The sequence below is a fragment of the Diadema antillarum genome, unplaced genomic scaffold (assembly GCF_040938485.1).
Source record: "Diadema antillarum isolate AM-2024a unplaced genomic scaffold, OU_Dant_1.0 seq00002321_RagTag, whole genome shotgun sequence".
Lineage (NCBI taxonomy): Eukaryota > Metazoa > Echinodermata > Echinoidea > Diadematoida > Diadematidae > Diadema > Diadema antillarum.
Genome location: NW_027272942.1, coordinates 102579 through 129718, shown reverse-complemented (window position 1 = coordinate 129718; position 27140 = coordinate 102579). Strand labels below are relative to the sequence as shown.

Below are 27140 nucleotides of genomic sequence, written 5' to 3'. Positions count from 1 at the left end.
TCTTACCTGACTAACCACACACACATACACACACGCACACACAAATATTGCTGACAAGAAAATGTCCACTTTTACAGTATTATACAATAGGCTTATATTGTACACACACACACGTACATACACACGCATCTTAGTCATGTATGTAACATGTCGCGCATATAATTGGCATATATGATTGACTGACCTTAGAGCTTGTTACAGACCTGTTTTTTTTAGCTCACCTGAGCCGAAGGCTCAAGTGAGCTATTGCGATCGCTCTTCGTCCGGCGTCCGTCGTGCGTCGTGCGTCGTCCGTCGTGCGTCATCTGTCGTCCATCGTCCGTCGTGCATAAACTTTTACATTTTCATCTTCTTCTTGAGAACCCCTTGACCGATTTTCACCAAACTTAGCAGGTAGCATCCCTAGTGGGAAAGGATCTCAATTTGTTCAAGTGGGCACCGTATTCCACCTGGGGGGGGGGGGGCCCTCAGAGGGGCCCAAACCCCCCAAAATTAAAGAATCTTTAAAAATCTTCTTCTTTAGAACCAGAAGTGATAGAGCTAAGTTAATACTATGAATAAGTACATTGATGACTGTAGTTTCAAGTTTGTTCATGGCGGAATCAGGGGTGCCCCCCTTGTGACCCAGGGAGGGGTCCTAATAGGGCCCAAATTGTATATTTTCATCTTTTTATTGAAAATGCCATTATGAATTTTCACCAAAGTTGGCAGGTAGCATCCCTAGGGGGAAAGAATCTTATTCCCATCAAATGGGCACCATGTCCCACCTGGGGGGCCCCAGGGGGCCTAGATATGGACCGAAATTGTAAATTTTCATCTTTTTCTTGAAAACCTTATCACCAATTTTCACCAAACTTGGCAGGTAGCATCCCTAGGGGGATAGAATCTCAATTCCATCAAATGGGCACCATGCCCCACCTGGGGGGCCTCAGGGGTTCCACTCCCCCCCCCCCCTCCTGTAAGGAATCTTTACAGATTTTCTCTAGAACTGGAAGTGATTCGGCTAAATTAATACAATGAGTCAGTATATTGATGACTGTTTTTCCAAGTTTGTTCATTGGAGAATCAGATGTGCCCCCCAGGACCCAAGGAAGCAGGATGGGGGGGGGGGGGGGGGGGTGTCCAAATGTGGGCCTAAATTTTCATCTTCTTGCTGAAAACAACAATGGATTTTCATCAAACTTGTCAAGTAGCATTCCCATAGGGATAAGATCTCAAAGTGTTTGAATGGGCACCATGCTTTCCTTGGGGGGCCCAGGGGTCCAAACCTCCTAAATTAATGAATATTGAATAATATTTATTTCTAGTTCTAATTAAAAGTGATAGGGCTTTAAGTCTTTTTTCCCAAGCTGCATAATCCAACATTCTATAAAGTACAGTGTATTTGGCAGGTATTTTTACCAGTGTGATTGAATATATGTAAATGGACACCATGCCCCCCATTCTCAAAGCTACCCCTACCCCAAGTTTCCAATGTTCTCAGGTAAGAGTCTGCAAGAATGCAAGGAAGGTGAACTTGCGATACTCAGGTGAGCGGGTGACCCCCAGGTCTCTTGGTTTTTTTTTTTGGGGGGGGGGGGGAGGGTTGTTGTAGTTTGTGCTGGTGAGATTTGTCATTGTAATGATTATGACATAATCTCTCAATTGCTCATGAATTAGGAAAGTATTAGCAAAGCATGAAGGACCTGTATCTTTGCAAATGGGATATTTAGGCAGGCCAAACTTGTACCTATAGAGTCAGAGATCCCTCTTAAAGGGATAAACCCTTGTGGTTTAGTATACTTTTCTCTCCGTGGATAGCATTTTGTTTAGAGTTTTGAGGTACGTACTCATCTGTATCTGTGTAATTCTCATAATCCATCGTCCAGAACTCTGGCCATTATCTTCTCAATGAATGGGGGTCAGGCTATCCAGTTTGCCAGAGCTTGTTAATCCGCTGGGATCCTAATGCTCAGGTAATTGTGCTCCCCCAGCGGGACACCACGCTCGTGACAAAAATACTTAATTTTCTGAGGAAGAAATGGTACGATTCTGATATCAAAGAAAGGGATGGTGGGGGGATCTTCAGGCCTGAAAGGACCAAACAGCTTTGCAGTAAGTGATATTCCTTCATGAAAGGATGAAGACTCCGGTGTTTTATGGAATAAGGTGTTCCTGCTCAGTCAAGCTTGGTGTGCGCCCCCCCCCCCCCCACCTCTTGTCTTTAAAGGACAAGTTCACCTTCATAAACATAAGGATTGAGAGAATGTAGCAATATTAGTAGAACACATCATTGAAAGTTTGAGGAAAATCGGACAATCCGTTCAAAAGTTATGAATTTTTGAAGTTTTTGTGCAGTAACCGCTGGATGAGAAGACTACTGCAGTGTGTGAATAACTTAGATGTCACATGCGTACAACAATATAAGGAAAATATAAAGAGAATTTCACAAAATTTCATCTTTTGAAAAAAGTACACATTCCCCCGACTCGTTACCGACAAATGTTATGGGTAATATTATTCCCCCTGCCTTTAGAAAGAGGCAATTCAAGTGCTCTATTATTATGCGAAAAAAGTGAAAATATGTTGAATTTTCTTTACATTTTCTTTATACTGTTGTACGCATATGACTCACAAGCTGTAGTAGTCTCCTCATCCAGCGGTTCCAACACAAAAATTTTTAAAATTCATAACTTTTGCATCGATTGCCCAATTTTCCTAAAACTTTCATTGATGTGTTCTACTAATATTGTTGCATTCTCTCAATCCTTATGTTTATGAAGGTGAACTTGTCCTTTAAAGGGTGTGTACAGTTCTGGTCGAGGTGAGGATTTAGCTTTTAACGTTTTGCTAGATATTCAGAAACCACTCTATGAGATGTCAAAGAGCATGCAATTCTAACGGGTATCAAAAGTTTATTTGACGAAAATCGGTTTTGAAATGGCTGAGATATCCAAAAACAAGGTGAAACAAAGAGATCCTAATAAAGATGTGGCATGTCTCCTTTTATTATTATCACTTTTTTGGATAACTCAGCCATTTCAAAGCCAATTTTCATCAAATAAACGTGGAACCCTTCTTTAAATTACATGCTCTTTCATATTTCATATGAGGTTTCTCATTATCTCACTTAGAAATGTTCAAAACATGACTCCCTTACCTAAACCAGTACTGTACAGTCCCTTTAATATGAGCGGTTGTTATTTGAACATGTGTAGTTGCTGCTGGTGAGATTTGACGATCGTGAGATCTCTCAATGGCTCACAAGCTAGACGGTATTAGCAAAGCATGAAGGACCTGTATTGTGTTTCATATGGGATATTTAGGCAGTCCAAATTACCTAGCGATCCCTCTAGATACCAGCCAAGATCCAGACCAAGAACCCAGCAGTAGAAAGGATGTCTACTGTGCTTTATGGAATCAGGCATTCCTGCTCAGTCAAGCTGGCCGTGCCCCCCCCCCCCCCCCCCTCCCCCAAGAAAAGGAGACAATTGCTCTTGTGGCATCATTACACTATGAGAATGACAGAAGTACTTCTTGGTGAAATTACTAGTGTTGACGACACTCACACCACCATACCCATCCTGCCTCCTCAAAAGGGCTGAAGTGTTAGTCTGGGGTCCAGGACCATGGATTTGTGATAAAGAAGGTGAGATATTTACTGCAAGAACATCTTGTGCAAGTTCCCCCATTCCTAGGACTGGACTAGCTGGAACAATGATGATATGTGGTATTAAAATACATGGATCATATCGGTGATCATCCACTCTTGGAGGATGGTTTTACCTTGCTGACAGTCTGCAGCAGGCATCGGCAAATTCATGGCATTCCTCTTATTTTTGTGCGAGCGATGTGGATGAGCTTGGAGGAAAACTTGGACCAAATGCAAGTCATTCAAACACTTTGGAAAATGTCTGCGGAGGATTGCGGTTGACACAGGAAGGGCAGTTATCCTCAGGTGCAAAGCAAATTCCTTTTGTGCACCTGGGGAGATTAATACCCACTGTTTGATGACGCGGAGTCTGTGGATGTTAGCGCAAATGTGTTACCGTTTCAGGTGCATCACTTCTCAAGCAAACGCTGTATTTTCTTGGATCTGTAGAATGTGCACAAACTCCCCTTGCAGTGACAATTCCCCGGTAGTCTTTTGGTGCCTGCCATCCTAATTTTCAGGTAAACAACAGTCAGCTGCTAAAAAGTAACTCAGTTCGTAACAGATTGCAAGACAAACAGACATTCCCTCTTTGTGTATTCTGCAGGGTTTAAGTCCTTCCTTGTTTCTGCCCCCCTCCAATTTTCCTTTAAAGTGATGAAAGTATGATATGTTGTGAATTTTAAAACAGCACATTGAAATTAGTTTTTATTGTGACTACATTCCAGAATCAAAATTTGGGAATGTTTGTCCCTAAAGTTGTTGTTGTTATTTTAAAGATCGGAAGAAGAGAAAGAGAGAGAAATGGGGCCCTATACAAATAATTTGCCCCAGACAGCACTTAAACATAAACCAAACATTATAGATCTTAAAGAGATATAAACAAGAATATTAAATGCATACCAAGTCTCCTCGAGGGAGCTCATATCGTCTCCACGAGGGAGCTCATGTTTTCTCCACAAAGGAGCTCATAAAGGTATTCACATTGTGCTCATCTGAAATTCACTGGGGCATTGTGTACTATGCTTCTTTTGCGTTTGTACTCATGGAATTGAAGCGTCAACAATAAAGTTTTGCAGTTTCTTTTGAGTGTATCCTTAAATTTTTGTGAGACGAGAAGATGGAATAGGGTTTCTGCAAACCACAAAATCAGGTTTGCATTGCAATAGGTTGAAACAAAGAAAAAAAAACAACAGAGTGGATATATATGCATGTGTATTTCTATCATTAGCCAAGAGTTTCCACCATCATTTCTTTTTTTTAATGAAAAATATCTTTGTAGGAAAAGCTTCCAAAATGGCATCTCCTCTCTTACATCTTCACGCATACAGTGTTCTGCATTGGTGTCATGGAATGTGCAGTTTCATTGTGTTTGCTTGGTCTTCAGGAATTCTTGTGTTTTTATTATTTTGAGAATTGTTTTCTTCTTGATTCTCATCAGTCTTTCCATAATAGTTGCAATGGCAGACATCCCAACCATTCTGAATTTGGAGGAAAGAATCTGCATTTTTACCATTCCCTGCTTTTGTTTCAATAGGATTTTCCTATTTTTCTTGATAATTGTACTACACACTCCTATGGAAACTACTCTTTCTTTCCTATTTTTGAGCCAGTTCATCCTCATTTTTCAGTTAGGAAGGTTGAGAGGTCTGCAATAATATTACATGAGGAAATGTTTATGTTTTCTAGTGCTGAAACTGTGATTGGATGTGACAGATATCCTATCAAGCTGGGAAAATATCTGTGTCTTAAAGCCTTGATGTGCCTTTTGAAATTTGTCGAGAGCGGATCCAGCGAGTTCATCAACCTACACTGAAACAGCAATATAGACGGATCTCACTGCCAATGGGGTTTACAGTCCTCAACTTTATTTGTGCCAGTCAGAATCTATCAACAATTTTGTAAAGTAATGACGTCGGGAGAGTGTATTGGTATTTAAGGCAATGCATGCACGTAAATTGTACCACGGAAAATCATGTCAATGTAGATTTTTCTCCCACCTGTTTCATCATGTGAAAGATGAGAGAAGAGTTTTACAAAGTGCTCCTATTGTATCTTCTCTTCCTCTTCTAGCTTTTTCTCCCGCCCTACCCCCCCCCCCCCCCCATCTCTTTGACCGTAGAATGTAGGAGATACTCATGGGTCAATAATCCTGTGATGTAATGCAGAGGGGCAACAATAGTAGTGGGCTGCATTAAAACTGGAATACAAAAGATGCTGCATGGTTGCAGCTGTACCTCAAGTGCTCTTCTGGATCAGTGCCATTGATCGCAGTAACATATTTCTAATACTTTTTCCCTTCCTTGTATGGATTCGCAAGTTGGTGCTGCAGCAGACCAATTCATCTCGTTAAAATACAGCAATCTGGGCCATGGAATCAATACCATAACCCAGATATGTGACCAGCACATTGACCAGCTTGTCGTGTTTGTGTGTGTGCGTGTGTGTTTGTTACCCATCTTTTTTGACCGGTTTTGTTGGTTTGGTAAGGTGTTTTATTATAATTTTTAGGCCATCATTAATCGAGGCAACTGAGCACCACTTGAAACTTGTCGCTCTTTCTACTTTGTAAGATTCCCCCGCAACATGCAGGAATCTTTTGTTTGTGTTTTGTTGTGAGATGTACATTTTTTTTTTCCAATAATAGATGGATTCTGTAATATGTTACAATTTGTGGATGTTTCTTTTCTTGAACAGCCAAGTAGCAAAAGCATTTCATTCACCTGCTCTTTCTCATTAGTCACGTCAAGGCAGGAATTCACATATTTGTTGCTAGGTAGGGCAAGCCTCAGGCAAGCTGTGTGATTGTTAGGCAAATTTTATAAACGAAGCATGCATAAAATCTGAATACATTCCAGAACTGGTTTATTGTATGATCCATTTTCTTGTGTAGTACCCAGCTGAGTTGGGTAGAACATTAACTGTGCCTGACAAAAACTGGGCTCCAATCTTTACCTGTGAGTTTCTCTTTCTCTCTCATTTTCCCTTGCAGGTGGATGCTGTGATGTGCCACCGATGAGATGCGCCTGATGTCTCACCGCTCCTGCTTCCGCACCCTCCTGCTTCTTCTGGCGACGTCCTCCTTCATCACTTTCACTTTCCTCCTGCGATGCCACAACAATGGGCAGCAGGAGGGGCGTGCACAGGCGGAGCTCCTGGTGGACGCTCGGAGCAACGCGGTCGCAGTGGGCGTGGTCGGTCGCACCGTTGACGCAAACAGCGCTGACTCGCGGCCCGAAGACATCTCATCAAGGCGCCGCATCGCGGAGCATCACCAGGACTCCGGGGGATCGCTGCAACCGCAGCATCAACCGCAGCAACAGCGGCAGAGGCGCCTGGAAGAGTTCAGCAACGACGCGCAACGGCCACAGCAGGAGGAGCAGGGGAGCAACCATCAGCAGCATCAACAGTTGGAGCAGATAGCAAATGATCTGCAACAAGTAAACGATCCACAACAAGATGAGCAGCAGCCATTTGAACAGTTTGGTGATGATCTGCCGGAGCAGCAGGAGAACCCATTGGAACTTTTCGGCAACTACCCACAGCAGCCGGAGCCGCAGCTGCAAGAACAGTTCAGCAACGATCAACCGCAGCAAATTCAACAGCAGCAGCGACACTTGGAGCAGATCAGCAATGACCAGGATCCTGCCGCTCACGTCTACAAGGAGATGGACTGTTTAATCAACGGTGACTACACCATCAAAGGCCACTCGGAAGGTAGCGAGGTGTACCTTCCCTTCTCTTTCATTAGGAAGTACTTTGAAGTCCAGGGTCAGATTGTCCAGTCGGACGGAACTGAGCACTTTGAGTGGCAGCACAGCAACGCCAAGATTTATTTCCAGCAGCCCTACAAGTCGGACGGTCTCTTCATGTCGTTCAACCATTACAACGTGGAGGCCCGGAATCGGGTGAAATACATCTGTGGTGTGGAGGGTGAGTATAAAACCATTTCTGAGCACCCCTGTCTTTCTCAGAAAGGAAAACTTTTATGTTTTTCTGGACTCGGTCACTCTGTCATGACCCTTGTTTTTTGTTTATTTGTTTGTTTGTATTTGTTCAGGATGTGCAACAATTGTAATAATTATTTTGTTGCATTAAACAGCTGAATATTCTTCATCTGTGGTAAAAGTGGCTACTTTGAATTACCATAAGTCCTGCTAAGAATAAGACCTTACTCTGTTGTCACAATTTTGTTAGGTGAGAGGGTAGGGTAGATTCAAATGACATTGATGTTTGTTCAGAGCTGCTGCTAGCCTTATCTCCTTTGTGATGATAGCATTCATACTTTCTGCCATATTCATACAATCTATACTAACCACTTCTCCATTTGACTTTGTTTTGTATGAACACCAGATAGATTGTCTTATACCCCATTCATACACAAAGTTGGACCCAGGAGCGCTCCTGAAGTGCTTCGACTGAGTTTGTTCATACAGAGAATCACCGTTCAACCAACAAGACCACTCATGAAGTGGCTGAGAGGGGCATAAAGTGACATAGTAACAGTAGGGTGCATAGGAACTTCTCACATATAAATTAAGTGCACAGCACACACCACATACCACTTTTGGATCATTCGAAATGATGGTGACTGTTTATAAAAGGTTTGGAGTGTTTCAGGAGCGCTCCTGAACCTAGCTCACAAGAGGGGCATAACTGCAGAGCGCTCAAGGGCTTCAATTGTCTGTTCATACAGAGTTTAGAGGGCATCAGGAACACTCCTGGAGTGCTCTAGATGCCCTGTATAAATGGGATATTAGTCTGTGGCAATATACATGCATGTGCTTTATTGACATGAGTTTGTCTATTTATACTCTGTGACACCTGTAGGACTTTTTCCCAGTGCTCTATTTCTCAGGGCTTGTTATTTTCTTTGCCAAGACACATCTTTATCCCTCCCCCTTTCACATACACCCATCTTCAATGGTTCCCAGGGGTGGTGCTTAGCCCTGTTTTTCTTCTCACTGGCCATTTGGGGCTCCATCAAGGGCTTCTTTAACATTTTCTCATGTTTGAAACACTTTTCAACTCCCACTATCAAAACGTGTTCGCAAAGCCCTTTCAATCTTGAGTTATTGTGTCTATCATCTCTTGTCGTAAAAGTTGAGAGGAACGCCTTGTTACTGCGCACATCAATTGCGCAGTTACAAAACATGGTCACAATCCATTTACGTGGTCTGTGCAATGTGTCATTCTATCTAGAGTATTACGCCTGTGTGTCAGTGTACTAGCCAAATCTTACCACCAAAGCATCTTAACAGAGAGGTTGTTTGAATGTTATTGCGGTAATGTCATGGTGATGTCAGGGAAATTTAGTACCTTACCTAAAGCGACCTGGGTTAGAATTTGACAAAACTTACTCTGACAAAGTGCGAGCAACCTTTGGCGTCTCAACAAGCAAAATGAATAAAGATTGTCTGGATGTTGTTGTGGTAAGTCTGGTTTGAAAGGCTGTGTTTAGTTATGATGAGGTATTAGTATGGAGCTAAGAAAACCAGTGAAAAGTTGTCTTAAAGGGTATTGATCGAACAATTTTGTGAGGTAGAATCATGATCCTAAGCGGCATTTTCAGGCGATGGATAAATGCAACCATGTATTCAAATGCGTTTAGAAACGGCAATGTGAAATGCCATTCAAAGGGTGACTTGAAATGCGATTGAGACCATCGATCACCTTTCTGCAAGCAGATGAAACTTTTTCTTATTTTGGAACTTGTTTCTCCAAGCTGCCAAAGTCATCTTCCAGAAGGGCTTATACTACAGACACCATCGGTTACAAATAGTAGATAAACATGGCACCCCAAGAATTGCATTTCAAACAACATTAGTAAACGCCATTTGAAATGCCTTTTGAAGCATGATTCTCTCTCGATCGCAAGTTAGATAAATGCAGTCGTAAAGGGATAACCAGTGAGAGTGTGGCCCTAAAGGGATATCCGCCACAGAGTTAAGTTGCAACGCTTGGTGAGAGTGCTGCTGCTGCTTCTGCTGGAAAGAGTGGAACACTACCTGTGCGTTGCTGATAATGACGACGAGCAAAGTGCGGTAATTGGCTGATTTATGGCAAGCGTGACAAGAGGGAGCACTCTGGAGGCTGTCCCAAACAGCAAGCAACTTTTTTAAACAACCAGCTGACCTCTGCGGAGACGACAGGTCGTGGGGTCACCCGTCATCAGTAGGGAAGCTCAGAGCAACAACATGGGCATACATGAGGCATGATATTGCCAGATTTTTTTTAAAAACATGTTTTCATTCATTGCCTGCCTGCACAGTGGGTGGAGACAACTGAAAAAAAAAGCAAACAAAAAAACCAACTATAATGTAGGGCAAAAAAGAAAATTACTTGTGAGTGTGCCTCAAAGTATCATCATTATAAAGCCTGAAATTTTATCACCTCCGTGATTCCCGTGTCTTGCTACCAAGAGCATGCCTGCATTTAACCCGTAGCTTGATGGGACAGGTTGGATGGACTCCAAATGTTCCGAGGAGTTCCTTTATAGCTGGGTATACTCCTCTCACTCGCCACTTTGGGTGCATTCTGTCGGCACGTGGTATTTATTTATGGAGATGTATGGCTGTACGTGTCAAGTGTCACTCCCTACAATGCAAGGACGCTGACGGAGGTGGCACATGTTTTTGAGTGCGTCCCCGCTCCTGACAATCGCTCGCTCCGACCCACCGATACGAGAGAGAGAGAGAGGCGGTAAGATCCTCTTAAGTGCAGTGCTACGGGGAGGATGGATCCTGATGAAATCCCTTCAGAAATAAATAAATCGGCCGACATCGGGTACGGCAAACGCCAGCAAATATGGGTCGTCTCTTGTTTGGCCTCATGCAGCGCCATGCTCTGTTGTCATGATGCACTCTCCACGTCATGATCGTAACATTAATTTGTGCAAAGTGCAGATACAAACCTGAAATTTGCTTTAACAAAACCTGAAAGGTTATCTTCGGTTTTACAGTTTGTTTGTTTGTTTGTTTTTTTTTTTTAAAGAAGCAATTCAAGAACACCTTTTAGTTATGAGCCACTCAAGGCACTTCGTGATGAATAGTGGCATATGAAGTAAGTTCAGTGTTATTATTTTACAACTTTACAAATTAAAAAGAAATACCTCTCAGGTAACACTTGGTCTCACAAAGCCATAGTGTTATTTTTTTTTTCTTAGATATCATAGCCCTAATTTTTTTTTTGTTTTGTTTAGGTTTTGCTTACTTTCAATCCCATTGATCCTAGGGCTAATATGCAGCTCAAAGATACCAAATGCTGGGAGTATGTTTAGAATTCATATAGTGCATGTCAACTACTTTGGAACATTAGGCATTAGCAACCCATAAAATCTTTTTACTCCTGTTTGTTCTCCAATCCATTACCAGGCATAATAGGTAAACTTTCCTTCATCTTTTTTTTTAAATCAAGAGTCCTTTTGCAACCAGTATTCAGAAAAATTTTATCACTGACTGTTACCAATAATTTTCCTTCGTACATACTTCATAAAGGCTCATGTTGAAATGCTTTCTAAAGTCTGTGGTCATTGTAGGAAAACATACATCCCTAAAAGCAATGTAATCTCTAAAAAATATTGAGTGAAAATGTTCACCCTTAAAGGAGTGAATACAAAAAAAGAGTGAATTTAGAGTGAAATTGGAGTGAATTTTGAGTGAAAATGTTCATTTTCACTCATTTTGGAGTGACCTCAAGGATCACTCAAAGATTTTGGAGGTCACTCTAAAACGAGTGAAAATGAACATTTTCACTCAAAATTCACTCCAATTTAACTCTAAATTTACTCTTTTTTGTATTCACCCCTTTAAGAGTGAATATTTTCACTCAATTTTTTTTAGAGAGTAGGCCTATAGATTAAAATGATCTACTTCAGATATACAATGTAAGTGAATATTTTTCTGCTGAGACATTGATGGTCTTACTCCAAGGCATCAGTGCTATCTATGAGGCGCAGATGACTATTAAAATGTGACCGTGCATCACAAAACCAACAAAACAGTAGCATGGCCTGATATCAAAGGTAGGGGATACCTTTTACAGACCTTCCAAAATGCAGCAAAACATTAAATATGAACCTCAGGGGACTTGTTTAGACCACTGCTTAGAAATTTGGAAGTCAGCAGTTATCTACAATTTGAATAATGCACAAAACTCTTCTACTCAGTAGTTCTGTGTGTCAGCCACACTTAAGCCTTTTTGTTGCAGTCTTCTGTATTTTTTAAACACAAATCTAAAAGTATAAGAGCTGATGTAATAACATTTTGTGTGGCAAGAATGTATATAGAAATGTTTGTAAGTTTTGATGAACTTTCTTCACAAAATATACATGATTGACACACATGCAGTGCATGGGTCTGCAAAGGTAGCCTAGTAATGTACTGGAATTTACGGTGAGCCGGACCAAAATTCAATTCAAAATCTAACGGTCAATAAAAATGTACTAAATGTTACCTTCCACTTTCAATACTTTATGGGAGTTTCTAAAATGATACTCTCTTCAACATACTAGGTGTTTCAAAAAACATTTCCCACTTTTTATTCTTAATAATTCATAAACTACAAATCAGATAACACTGTCATTGATGTGAGTGATAGCTGAATAGTGTACAATTTTGTTGAAGGTAGTTTAAATATGAAAGCATAAATCAGTTTCATGAAATCCATGATTAATTTCACAGTTAGGTTCCAGATTTTGCTCTATTTTCAACCCTCTGTACAAAACTTTCACTTTGCACAGGGGTCAATGGGTGTGTATGGGAGTGTGTAGTTAACACCCTGACAATGGTCCAGAACAATGGCCAGGGTTTGAATGCTTCATTATTCATTCATGAGAAATTCCACTATCACAACTAGTCTTTATTCAGCCTCTGGCAGTATCTGTGTAAAGTCAAACGCATGCAGATACTGTCGTTGAGTGGCGACAGTGCTCTCCCTACTTCTGAAAAACAAAATTACAATGAATACCTTCTGTTCTGTCGTAAACATGGTGACAGGAAGCAAAGAAAATCAATTAGAGTATACACTTGTGTATATGGAGCCTTAAATAAATCTACTGTGAAACAAATTGCCCCAATGAAAATTGCTGCTGAACTCTTTACCAAAAATTATCTCTTTTTATCGAAAAAGCGACAAATTTGTCAGACTATTAGTAGACAGTTGTATCAAAATGAAGAACTTAAGAACATTTATGCTTATTCATATCCCAGATTTAGTGATACATGTGAAGCAAAATTTGAGAATGATTGCCAGCTGGAATGAAATGTGTTGTTTGCAAGCATATGGAAGCATATGCTTACTTTTTCCATGTGCATGCATTTACCGTGCATGAATTCAGACTAGCAGTGTCCAGGCAATCCACATGAATTATTGATTAAGCATTCATGTACCTGGGAGCGCGAGACTGATGCCTAGTCAACAGGCGGTTCAGGCATGTCCATTGTTCAGGGCCATTGTCAGCACACACTCACATACACATCATTGGTTCCTGTGCAAAGTTCATTTTTGTACAGAGGGTTAAAATTTGACCAAAATTTGAAACCTTACTTCAAAATCAATCTTAGATTTAATGAAACTGATTTATGCTTTCACATCCAAATCACATTCAACAAAATTGTACACTATTCAGTTATTACTCATATTGATGACAGTTTTATTGAATGAATAGTTTTTGGACTATTAGTGATCAAAAGTGGGAAATGTTTTTTGAAACACCTAGTACCACTGTATTTATACAACTCTTCATTTAAGGCATGCAACTGGGATTCCCTACCTTTATTAAATGAGGACTGAATATGGATTGAGTGGGACAGTCTAGCCATATGGCATGCAGTTTGCCCAATAATTCTGAAAAACCTAATGTATTGCCGGAAAACCTCAGTTTATCATTCAATAAAGTAATTCTTTGGTGACAACTGTTTATCTCTTGAAACATAAGTTTTGCATAATGACTATAGTTTTTCACTTGATCAGCCAAGCTAATCACTTGAGAAACAGAGTTTATAAACTCAGTTTTTCTCTCGATAAACAAATTTTTCCCCATAAAACTGTGTTTATCAAGTGATTAAGTTTTTCGGTGATAAACTAAGTTTGTCAGTGGAAAAACTGAGTGTATCAGTGATAAACTATATTTTCAGAATTATTGGGCAAATGGTACACCATACCCGCTTCATTTCATTCATTTCAAAGAGCAGGGTGCGTAACCATTGAAGTGGACCCCATGGAAGACCAGCTAGTGCAGCCGGATATGGGCTATCCAGCCGTCTTTTCAAGATGGAAAAATGAAACCAAACAGTCACATTACCGAGAAATTCTTGAAGAATGTTATACAGATGAGGAAGTTCTGATTACCTCTTTTTTTAATTCTCTTCCTGTCCTCTCTAAATGAGAGAGAAAGAGAGAGAGAGAAGTAGAAAGGTAGAAAATGTTTCAAGGAGGCCTTGCTCGTCTCTGCTTTAGGCACCATGTACATCTTTGAAAGTCGTTAATGCGATGCGTCTGCTGTCCAACCTTGGAACTGGTAGAGAGGCTTTATTTGCGTGTTTAGAAATTGCTCTTATTTCATCTGTCTTTCCTCTCTCTCTCTCCCCGTCCCCCTACTTGCTCTTCGTGTTTATCCCTTCTCTATACCCTCAATTCATCTTTCTTTCATTCTTCTTTCAGTTCAACTCAATTTTCCTCTCACCACACTTTGATATTGGACCATACTTCTTCTCTACCTCTCTCCTTTTTTGCCATTTTCATTTCTTTTCCTTCCTTTTATTGAATAATTATTTGTTTAATCAGTAAAAACTTTAAAGTTAAGAGCTTTACTAGAAAAAAAAAAACACACACTCACTTTTTAATTGTACCTATAAGAGAAAGGTGGACGAGATTGAAATACATGATATCTGACTAAAAGAGATTATTTTGCAATATTTCTTCTTTCAAATTTAAAGTTGTCCCAATCAAATCAGTGACATACAATGCATTTAATACAGAAAAAAGAAAATGCACTCATCCCATGCTAATGTTTGAAATGTGTAAGAAGTGGGAAAGGGGAACTAAGTCTAACACTGAGTAACAGTGTATTTGCTTCTGGAAAATAAAGAAAATATAACTAGTTCGTGCCATGCATACTGTGTATCAATGAGAACTGATCCAGTTCACCTGTGTGCAAGGCTAATATACATATTAAGTCTCTTTGGCCACACTGATAGTTGTTGATAGTGCTGTTTGTAGCAATTTCACAGACTATTAAGAATGTGTAGAACTTCAAACTCGAACATTTAGGAACTATGCTCAAGATAAGCCTGACAGAATTCTATCTATAGGGCCTACATGGGAATTGACACAATGGCCTTGTCCCAAAGCTAAATTTGTTTTTAACTGCGAGTGTTCTAGCCATCATTTTTCCCCGTTCATGTAGACCGTCTGGAAATCAGTGACTGTGGACTGATATCATTCAAGTGTTCTGAAATGGGTCCATTTTAATAGAGCATCATGCTTTTGTTTGTTTGTTTGCTTATTTGTTTATTTGTTTATTTGTTTGGATTTCCTTTTGTTTTGAGGACAGGAAGTGTCATTTAAGCATGAAATATGTGACAGTTATTAGCCCCAGTAGGAAGACGTCATCAGTTTGTCTGAGCTTTTGAAGATAAAGTGCCATCAAACTGTAATACATGTTTGTGTGTCTTTTGATTTTGCATCTGTAGTGTATCAGCAAATTCAGCTGATGAAAAAATCTACAGGCCTACCATCAAACCAAAGTACCGCTTGCACATTGTGAAAATTTCCAAGAATGCAAGCATTGAATTGATGCAATCTGGATGGAGCAGGATTTTACTGGTGTATTGGTCCATTGACCTTTCTGGTTTCTTGAGTTTGTGCACTTTGCGTCGGAGTATGATACTTTTACTGAGAAGGTGCCTAATGGCTCGTAATTATTTGTGCATCAATTTGTCTATTTTTATGCATGTCACTAAGTATCATGCACTACTACAGTGATACAAATAGATTTCTTTTATGATTCTGCTCTTTAGACTGTACATGTCTTTACAACTGTTCTATTCATAGATGCTATATATGTTGTTAATTGCTTTTATTGTTATCATCACGATTACTGTTATTATCATTATCAATTTATAATGGTTATTGATGTTTTTATTTGTATTGCTTTTATCATTAACCACTTCATTGACAATTCATATTTGCCAGTGACTATAACTAAATATTAAAGCCATAACTTGACTAATTTTGATTGTTCTTCACGCTTTTTAGATACAAAATGTGATGTAATATAGGTACTTTCATACCACATATCAAGACAATTTGAAAGAATAATTTTTTTTATTTTTATTATTTTTTTTTTTCAGTCATCACATTTTTAAAAATTCAGGTCGAGGAAATCAAGGTCCATTGATGTTTTCCCATAATTTGTATTTGCCTGATTTTAACATTTTAAGAACATTTACAACTACAGTCAAACCTGCCTTAGCGGCCACCTGTCTATAGCGGCCACTGCAAAATCCCCCCGAGAGAAAAGCCCTGTTAAAGACCCTGTGTATAGCGGCCACCTCTCTAACGCGGTCAGCGGCCACAAATTTTGTTTCCCGCGGGAGATATTAACCTGTCTATAGCGGCCAAAAACCCAATGGAGCCGTAGCCAAGTCGATGATTCAGCGTGTTTTTCTGTTTGGTAGCCGTGCGGGCAGCGTTCAGTGATCGCCACCGCTACATTCATCCCTCATTCAGTCATAATAATGCACGATTCTTCACGACTATAAACATGCTACTGTGCAACAATTTCATATACACCGGCATGGTTAAATGCATGAAACACACGGTGTATACATACGTACACACATACATGTACATGTAAGGATACAACGATGATACATGTACATGTAAGCAATGCACACAAAGTTGGATTACCTGTCTATAGCGGCCACCTGTCTATAACGGCCACTTTTTCCGTCTCCCTTGGGTGGCCGCTATAGACAGGTTTGACTGTATTAGAATATCAGTAAGTCCGGAAGTCACATGTAGGCTTCCCAAATGCAAAGTGCTATCATTGTCTGATGAAAAAAAACTTGAAAATTAAATTTACTTTTTGATATTATTCTACTTAGTATAGTAAATATGAACATGGGTCTGAGACTGTACCTCAAATAGGATTTTCCAAAAATTTTATTGCCATTGAAAAGATCAAAATCCTGGAAGTAACTGATGGCAAAAGAGGAAAAAAAACACAAACGGTGCTTTCGATTGCACATTCTTGGAAGTGGGTGGCACATTTCATGATGCAATAAACATAGAAGACAGATGTTATTTTAAAATGAGAGAGAGAGAGAGAAGTCGGTTTTGGCTGGAAGAGGGCTTTCTCACTTTCGGAAAAAGAAGTTTGCTTAGAAAAAAAACATAGTTGTTGTGTACCTTCAGAGCTGTTGATATTTTCTCATAACCCGTTGAGGACAATCCGGCGTATACTCGGGCAAGTGTCTATGGGAAATGCATGTTGTAGCGAAATCAGTCCATCCTTAACGGGTTAGATATGTACACAAATGCGTAAGAATTGTGTGACATAATGTTGTAGTAACACAATTTTGGTTGACGAAAAGGTTTGCCTGAAGCACAAGTGTCTAAGAGAATACTGCTCATGGTGACTGTTTTTTTTAAAGGGATGGTACAGTATTGGTGGAGATGAGAATTGGGCTTGTAACTTTTTGCGAGATACCAAGAAAACACTTATGACATAGTACAGAACATACCATTTTAAAAGGAATTCAAAGTTTATTTGACGAAAATCGGGTTTGGAATGACTGAAACATCCAAAAACAAAGTAAAACAAAGCGATCGTAATAAAGTGTGGGTCCCACACTTTATTAGAATCACTCTTTTTTGGATATCTCAGCCATTTCAAAACCAATTTTCATCAAATAAACGTTGAATTCCTCATAGAATTACATGCTCTTTCATATTTCATAAGAGGTTTCTCATTATCTCACCAAAAAAATATTAGAAACCTGAAATTAGGTCTCAACCAATACTATACGATCCCTTTAATTTGTTGAAATCGATTATTGATGATCTACAAATCGGGCAACGGCAGTCCTTGCCAATCTTCAAGTGAATCGCATCATGGACCTTGTTGGAAAATACAATTTGTAGGGCACAATCAGTCGTCATGTAAATTGTTCTACCTACCCTGAGGAGGGGCCTGTGGAATAAAAGTTGTGTACTACACTTGTACGATCAAAATTATTCTACACCCTCAATCTATAAATACTCCAGTTGACAACCTGTCATCCTAGCAAATTGCGTTGGTCACATAAAGCTTCTTGGTAGACCCTTTCTATGTATTGCGATATATAGTGTAGAAGATGAATTTTGAGCCTTCCAAGAACAGTGTTGTGGCTTTTAATCCTCTTTCTAAAACATGTATCCAAATGTGTTCTGAGTTACCGAGTGTTCAAAACCCTGAAAAAGGTCTCCTTCGTGATCACTTGATAACTACGAATTGCATTCCCAATGCCAGATGTGTTTAATGAATCCCATTGCCCTTTAATCAAACATCAAACTCCTGATATGCTTTTGATATGAAGTCAAGGACCAGTGCATACAAACACACACCTGTATGTGCACCAATGATGAAGTTATTGGTAAATGAAAGCTCCATCACTTCAGTCTTAATGTAGAGACTGATCTAGGCTCAGTATGAGACTCACATTTTGGGAGAAAAGTGATGAAAATTTGTATTTGCATCAGTAGAAATACATGATATGAAACATATAACATGAAATATGTTTCTAAATACACTTACAGACAAGTTCTTTGCCAATCTGAAAAGGCTGGGAGGGGGATGTCTAGCAGAAAAAACCTGTGCATCTTTTCATTTTGCTTCTGTGTCATTGTACAGAGTAATGTTGTTGACATTGATTCTCCTTGCAAGAGCAAATTGGGTGTAACATTTTTTCTCAAGATGGAGACCAAAACATTCTAGTCCAAGTGGCAAGATGAAAGTCGCCAATTAAATGCGAGAGTGGCTGAGTTATCATGGCTTTTATGAGATGCCAGGGCCAAAAATATGGTTTTTATCACATTGGCCTCCAAAATGTGGAACCGCTTGGTCTTTTGGAGCCCTTGGTACTTATAGGTGGTGATGGCTGATGGGGGACATGTTTTTTCACTCTTCTTCTGGTTCTTCAACATCAGGTCCTTTCCCTCTGGATTTATGGGAAGGATTCGGTTGCAACAATTCATGGCAAATTTGTTTGAGATTGCCCGATGATGACACAGGGAAAGTAAATCAACTTGTTTGTTTCCCCCAAAAACTCATGAAGTAGCTTCACTTCACGGCCGTTTACTTCTCAAACTCCTGTAACTCAATGCTGTAGTTTCATGGTTGCTTACATCTGAAATAGCAGTAATACAGTTTCATGGCCAGTTTTCCTTTCTTTTCTGTTATTTTTAATTTTTTTTTTCTTAAAGGAGGGGGAGGAGATGGTCTATTTTGTTTGTTTGTTTTTTCTTCAGGTTGAAAGACACATTTCTTCTTTGTCCTCAGGTTTGGTTCTTTCTTGTCTCTTCTGTTTTTCAAACAAAGACAACTGATTTCTTCCATCTGAGATGAACAATCTTTTTTGTTGTTGTTGTTTAACACAGTGCATTCGGAGAAACTGTCTAGAATTCTGTCTGAATGATAAATTGCATTTCAGTCTCCATTTCATTTGGAAAATGAGAAATTTATAAAAGCATGATTAAACATGCTCTTTTCATAACAGTTTTTAGTAAGTATCATATGTTTATAGAAAATTGAAGAAGAGAAAAAGATGTATGGCAATAGGATGACTCAAATTTTGGCCTTTATGCTATTTTCTTGTCGTAGGCCTGACATTGATATGCTCTATGCTGTCTATGATATGTCTATTTTCCTTGTCTGTTCATTTGTTTTTGTTTTATTTTGCAACCAAGTAGTAGAATGAGTGCTATCAAAGTTATTGCTGTTGTTGTTTGACCTGTATGAAGAGAAATAGGGAAAAATGTAACTGAGCTTAAAAATAGTAGTGCCTGGTTCAGATGAGAAGCCAAGGAGAGGACGAAGATGTCTTATGTGGGAGGTCTGCTGTTAGGTGCATTACAAAATGATCTCTTCACTGATTCAAGACAAAACTAGAGGAGCACTCTGAGAGCGCAAACCCCCGCCAAGCAGAGAGATCAGTGCACTTTCCACCCATGAGTATGCATGCTGAAAATCACCCAATTTCACAGTATAGAAGTCTTTTGTTAGGTCATCAACTTCCAGCTGCAACGGTGGGCCTGGCCCTAGCAGAAACCAGAGCATGTGCTTTAGTGCGCTCATGCAAACCTCAAATACGCGCAGCTTGAACTCCCAAGTTTATTGACCTTCCCTACCAAAATAGCGAAAATTGTTCATAAAATCCATAAAAGCTTTCGGATTACTACCAAAATGTAATCATCTGTTCCTTGTGTCATTCTCAACCTTTCCTGCATGTTTCATCCAAATCCGTTGACAACTTTTTGAGTTATTTTGCACACAAACAAACAAACAAATGGTAATGAAACCATAACCTCCTCCCTTGGCGGAGGTAAAGTAGATATGCAGACTAACATGAAAAGTATAGCTTGGTTTGATGTGATACCCCTACACAAACTTTTTCATAAAACATTCTGTAATCCATCACAGATTTTACCAAGTTGTAAATATAGCAAGAAGCTTACTTGGGTGTAGCTGTTGTAGCTACAGTATGTGCCTCAGTCCAACAGGATGGCCATGGTGACAGGATTAGTGGGATTAGGTAATCTCTTTGCATTTCAGTAGGATGGCCGTGGTAACACAATAGGGATCAGTCGGATTAGGTAATCTCTTTGCACTCCAGCAGGATGGTCATGGTATTTAAACACAATGGGGATAAGTGGGATTAGGTATTAACTCTCTTTGCATTCCAGCAGGATGGCCATGGTAACACAAGGGGGATTAGGTAATCTCTATTCATGGATGATCAGTTTTCATGAGATTCATGTCAGTTGGCAAAGAAAGCACTCCGGGCACATGTACAAAACGCACCAGTCAGAGATCAAAGAGCTGTATGGATTTAAACAGCCAGATTTTGTCATTTCGCAATGCCAGGCAGAGGCGTCTTTCAACAAGGAGGATGAAATTTTACATTTCACTTGCAATGCAACCGCCCAGCGGGTTGTTGTTTGTGTTTTCGTTCTTTCTTTTTTATTGAAAATATGAGCCCTGGCTGTAATATCATAGCTTGACTTGCCTTGCATCAAGTCTGTGGGCAGTATTATTCAATCAGTCACTCAGCAATATTGTCAGCCAAATGTCCTAGAGCATGACAAATTAGCATCAGGCAGCTGAAAATTTTCTGATTGGATTGTGTCTTTGCCATCTCATTGAACCAGAAATGTATGCATAGTGTTTAACTATTAAAATGTGATTAGCCAGGTAATTATGTTTAGTTGCCCAAGGGGGTAGTTAACTGGACTAGCTGATACAACTTTGAACCAGCAAGTTTTTTGTTTTTTTTAGGGAAAGTTGTGCTATAATGATGAATTAATGATGTACTGACAATTAGCCATGAATCATTCACGGAGGCCTGCAGTAAAATGAATTATTCTTTCAATTTTCTCCTCAATTTCCATTTAAGGAATTGTCCATTTCAGTGGGGTTTTTGTTTGTTTGTCATACTGAGGATGAGAATAAAGATGACTGTGTTGTAGACAACTATGAAACCAACTTTTAGAGCATTAAATGGCTACACTGCTAAATATTCCATGTGACTAGCTTTTAAACATGATTAATTTGTGTGCAAAGCAACCAAAGATATTATTTGTAGCTAGCTACCTAAATTCATAATTTGGATAAATGACCAACAATCAAAACCATGAACTATTCATTGTATATCATCCAATTTTCATTCCACAGGAAGTCAAGGTGAGTTGGGAATATGTATATGAGATTGTTTTAAATATTTTTATCAAAAGGAAATTAAAGGAAAATACAATATACTTGTAGATGACAATCTATTTTTTGAATGATATTTATTCATCATGGGCTTTTGTGTTTTCGCTTAAGGAGACTGAACAGTTTTTTTATTGCACAATGTACGAAATAGGTTAAAAATGTTTAGTGCTTTGATGTTGACTATAGGTCCATGCCCACAGAGTTCATTAAATTGTATATATTGAAATGAAACTGTAGGTTTTGACTAAATTTATTGACATTTAAATGTAGGTTCAGAGTTTGTTCTCTATCTATTTTTTACTTCATTCTTGTTTTGTTTTGCATTGTTTCCACTGGGGTGGTCTTGTATACTATTCCATTCCTAATGTAATAATATTGTAAAAGATTTTATGTTGATTGATCGATCAGAGCGACCCGCTCCCCATGGCTCCTCGATGAGACAGTTTGTTCGTCTCAATTTCACATCTTAAGATATTTTGTCAGGCTGCGTATTAATCAAATCAATCATGCAAGAGTGTGTGCGTATGCATGTGGAGGGATGTGAATTGAGTAGGCAGAGTATTACAGCTTTGTCCTCTGGGCATTTTCTTCTCAATTTTCTCTTGTGTGGTGATTTCATACATATGGCCTGCCCACCTCCCTTTTTGCAGGCCGTATATCCCTTTTTTGTTTGTTCGTTTGTGAAGAAAATAGTGTACATTCCATCAAAGATTTTTATTTGTACTGTGTTTGATTCAGAGCCATTATTATACCCTTCTATGCATAGGATTTTTTTTTTCAGAGATATGATTTTTGCCACAATCTGCAAGTTAGAACTTGATTCTTTACTCTGTTTCGAAATTAACACCACTAGGTTTATAGAAAATCAATTCTTTAGACACTGCTCTAATTTGACTTGTGTGATATGGGGTAACACTCACTAGGCGTGTCTTCATCAGCCCGAAGTTTTCAAATAGCGCGCTATCTTGCGGTTACCAAACTAACCCGATGTCAAAATAGCGCGCTATCTGTGTAGTGAAGACGCAGATAGCGCGCTATTTGATCAGGAAAATTTCCCCCAAAATCTTGGTCTAGTTCGTCAACTAGAGCGCTAATTCGTGAAATAGCGCGCTATCTTGGGTGCGTCTCCATCAGCCCGAAATTTTCTCGATCCCTCCACGCTTCTGGTTAGCCAGCTGGCAATGTAAAGCGCATGTACAAGCAGCTAGTGATTGTGTATAGTACATTACACGCACGGTGTATTCAAGGATCACATGTGTGTGCTATAGGCCTACTGTTGTTGTCATCTTTAAAACCAGGGAGGTGATTTCTCTCACCTCCCTATTAAAACTCAGTGCCGTGCATGCTAGCTGTTTTTTTGTAAACTTCTTCTTCTGGTCCACTCTACCTTAGCTGAAGATTCTTGCAGATTGTGTGCATTTTGGATTTGTTTAAACATTGCAATTCGTTAATTTCATATAAGATGCCTCACATGGACAGAAGAAAGAGTAGCGTTATTAATATCCCTTTGGAGAGAATTTGCTGTACTGCTCACCTCCCTGGTTGTAGAATCGTACATACGGTGATATAGGAGATTTTGAGCGGGGAAATCCACTTTCGAACCGCGAGCCAGGCAGAGTAATATTGCAAAGAGCGCATGCGTCAATTTTCGGACTAATTTCCCGAAGCAGGCTGTTCCAGCTGATGAAGACGCACATTCGCTGTATCGGGCTATTTTCTAAGACCGCAAAATGTCCCGCTAGTTTGAACTTCAGGCTGATGAAGACACGCCTACAGAAAGAAATTCAAACAGCCAGGACTTACTGCGGGCATGATCTTCATTTTCTTGGAGATAAGACATGAAGCCATGGACTGGAATGAAAGGGCAACTGTGCAGCTGGAGTTTACCTGTCTGTCAATAACTGTGCATGGACTTGACAATCGTCATGGCGCTGTTGTCGGTACCAAAATGCAGTGAAGCGCCCTCCAGACTCGGACAACTAGACAACCTATATGCCAGAGGGTAAAACTGAGAGAAATTTGCTATCGCCTCTTGGACAAATTGACCAGAATGAGGAAGGGAAAAACGGTGTGAAATCTCTTTCTCGAAAAAAGGAAAAGAATAAATATGTAAAAGGGAAATAAAGCCACCATTAAACTTTTTTCAATACTTGAGCAGATGAAATAAAGCTGTAATGGACCTGACATCAAACACTCAAGATCATGCCACCAAAAATACTACGAGGGGTTTATCACTCGTGTTTGCGAGTCCGGACCAGAAATGGAATCTAGGCTATCGCACAAACTTATCCCCGTAAATGGCAGAACTAATTTTGTCAGGTGTGAAAAAAAAAAGCGCACAGTGAATACACATGCCTGAATTTAACCAAGGCTATTCCATCTGTGATTGACATAAGAGATATAAATGCTCTGTTTACATACAAACACTTGGAGAGAAAAAGGGGAAAACAAAAAAATAAAGAGAGAAAAGGAGGGAAATGTAGAAATGAGTCCTTTGAGAGGGAACCATGGTTGAGATTGGGGGGGGGGGGGGTTGACGGGAAATCCCAAAGTCATATATGCCAACCTTAAAGCGACGGAACAGACTTCGGCAAAGAGAACAGAATTATACTGCAGGGCACATTATTTGAGTGAGTTTCATTGAATCACCACGGATTGAATGGTGCAGAATGATTGGTGTCATGCACCCAAGGCAAATATGTTCTCTGCCGTTTTGAAACCACCTTCCCCAGATATGAGACAGTCAAACTTTTGGACCAAGTGGCTTGTTCAATTTTCGACTCGGCGTTTGAAGGAAGGAGTGCACATAGGTACTTAGTGGTAATAGAGATGTCATAATCTTTCCTCTGGTATTTGTAGTTTATTAGTAGCACATGTTTAAAGATATGTATGTGGATGTGGGGGATGTGGGGATGGGGTATAGAGGGTATCGAGGGGAATAAGTGGAAAAGCTGAAGAAAGAGGAAGAGGAGAGATGGATGGAATGAATGAGAGACTGAGAGAGATAGAAGTACTGGCAGATGGGTGATAGGGAATGTGACTGGAGATTTTGTGTATCATTTGACCAATGGGAGGCTAGTTAGGCTATGACATCATCACATTACCTTAAATTTGAATATGTGAGTTGCTCTTCTTTAAAAGCTTGTTAAACTTTACATACAATTCCATGACATCTTCTCATCTTTAGTGTAATTTTGGGTGAAACCTGTATCTTTTGTTTGTCTACATGTACATTATCTGTAGGCCTACTTATGTAAATAGCAACTTTAAAAGAAAGTAATAATGTGGGAATGCACTTTGATAAAAAGAGGACTTCTGGTTCTTCCAAAAAAGAAAATATGAAAATCTTACAATGTGCACCTGGTTCATTGAAACGAAAAAACAAAGACAAAACAAAACAAATCAGCAGGTCAGGGAAAGTTTATTGAGGTAATATAACAAATTTGAGAGGGAGAGTTACAAGCACTCGAGTGTTGGTAATGGAGTGAGTTAGCAGTTGAAATGGTGTCTTTTGGGTGTGTGAAAATGGTTTCCAGGGTCACTTGCCAAATTCTGTTATGTGAATTTGCTTTGGTAAGACTTCTCATAAAGTATTGAAGATGGATATATATTAAGGCGAAGTTCCACTCCACATTTATATTGTCTGTGATAGAGTCTTATCAGACACAAGGGAATGACAAAAGTCTATTTGAATTGAATATGCATATTATAAAGTATAAAGAATCGGCTTGTACAGTATAGCTGGTTACAGTTGTTATTCTGAAGTGTCATTATTCCAAAAGTTCATTAATGGAAAAAAAAAATGAATGAAAGTTTGTAATTCTGAAGGTTCATTAGTGTGTACCTTCTGTATATTTTTGGATTAATGAACCTTATTCTAGTTTCAGATTAATGAACTTTTGGAATAACTTACCATTTTTCATTTTCGGATGAACAAACCTTCAGAATAATACCATAACCGTTTGGATTAACAAACATCTAGGTATACAGATTTTTTATGTTTCATAATTTTAATCAACCTTCAGAATGTTCAGGCCAATAATGAGCCATTTCACCAGTGAGCTAGTACTTCTTTAATAATTCACTTTCTCTTCTGAAGCAAATTACATGGTAGGCCCTATATGCTCAAGAATGAGAAAAAAAATATTTTGTAAGCTCTACTGGATGCACAATAAATGCATTTCTGAGCGAAAGCATGAGAGATGAAAAAAAGAAAAAGTGATTGTTGTAAAAGACATAATTCTGGTCTAAAGTGAATCGAACGCTGATGCCAACATTCAGGATTAACATCACTCTGAGTTTTACAGTTTGTTTTCTTTCCATTTGTGTTGTCTGTCTATTATTCTATTTTGTTCAGTGTGATAGTTTGTAGAGGAACTCCTCCTGCTTCTCAGCTGATATTTTTCCATCTTCCCATCATCGCATCCTCCGTAGAATCCCTGCAAGAAGTTTGTGTTTTTATTTCTGAGCTGGAGGGGAGCGATGTGATACAAAGTGCAGGTCACCCAGCGTTTTTACCTTTTCCTCACCTATGAATAGGCTAAGTGTCCGAAAGAGGAGGAGGAATAAAAAGAAGAAAGGAAATACCTTGGGAGAAATTAGATGTGACAAAATATATGTAGTTCCCAAGGAGTGTAGGGTTACTGCTTGGTATAAGCAGTTTGTAGTGATGACCTGATTTTCCACGCTTTGAGGGACTCGGTGGACTAGCGAGGGGCCGGACTACAAAAGAGACAAGAGCCCCCGAGAGGGAAGACTGTACCTAATAAAGAGAAGAAAAGAAAGTGAAATCGCAATTGGAATGACCCGCGACTCGGTTCGTTATCGTGGGCCAGCGTCGGTCTCCCTCGCTCCGTCCATCCAACCGTCCTGTCCTGTCCCATGCCTGGTCTTTTCTGCTGGCTCATGGGAGGTCTGTGGTTATGTTGGGGACAATTTAAGGAGAATCGGGGGAGGTTTGATAGAATATGGGGAGAAAGTGATTGTCCATCAGCAAATGAAAACAAACATGTTTGTCTTTCCAATCAAGCTCATCGCTTGATAGAGAATGGTAAAGGAGAGAGATATCATATTCACAAAGTGGATTAGTAATTCATGTTTGCCTTCTCACCTCGTGGCAATAGTGGGAGGCACATTTTATAAGCCTTTGCTTGAAAAAAAAAATATTGTTATCTTGAACTTTCCTCTTTAGAATCAAAGTCCATATTAAGCCCACCCAATTTACAACAAATTCTATCTAAATTACAGGCAAATAGCTTGCATCAAATTTCACTGCACTTAACAATAAAGTGCCAAAAATGAAATGAAAATTTCCTGCTTACATCAAGCTTTCAAGTGTTTTTTTTTTTTTTTTTTTTTTTTTTACATTGCTCATTGTCCAGGTGTCTGAAGAAGTTAAAGAAAGAATTTCATATTGGTGAAGTAAATGTTGGGTAGCAGCGTAAGATACATATGAGGGCTGTATCGTATGAGGATGATTTGAATTTGATTAAAGTTGAATATGTTTCTTTTCAGTTTTAGTTTATTCAAGACAGC

The 27140-nt window shown here is 39.4% G+C and overlaps 1 protein-coding gene across 1 annotated transcript in view; it reads left to right on the top strand.

Moving 5' to 3' along the window:
• Positions 1-27140, top strand: part of LOC139714573 (D-glucuronyl C5-epimerase B-like) — a 66242-nt gene that overhangs the window by 5770 nt on the left and 33332 nt on the right. Inside the window, exon 2 of the mRNA XM_071626265.1 lies at positions 6624-7564. Coding sequence (XP_071482366.1) covers positions 6652-7564 — 913 coding nt within the window. The 5' untranslated portion in view covers positions 6624-6651. The remainder of the gene's footprint in view (positions 1-6623; positions 7565-27140) is intronic.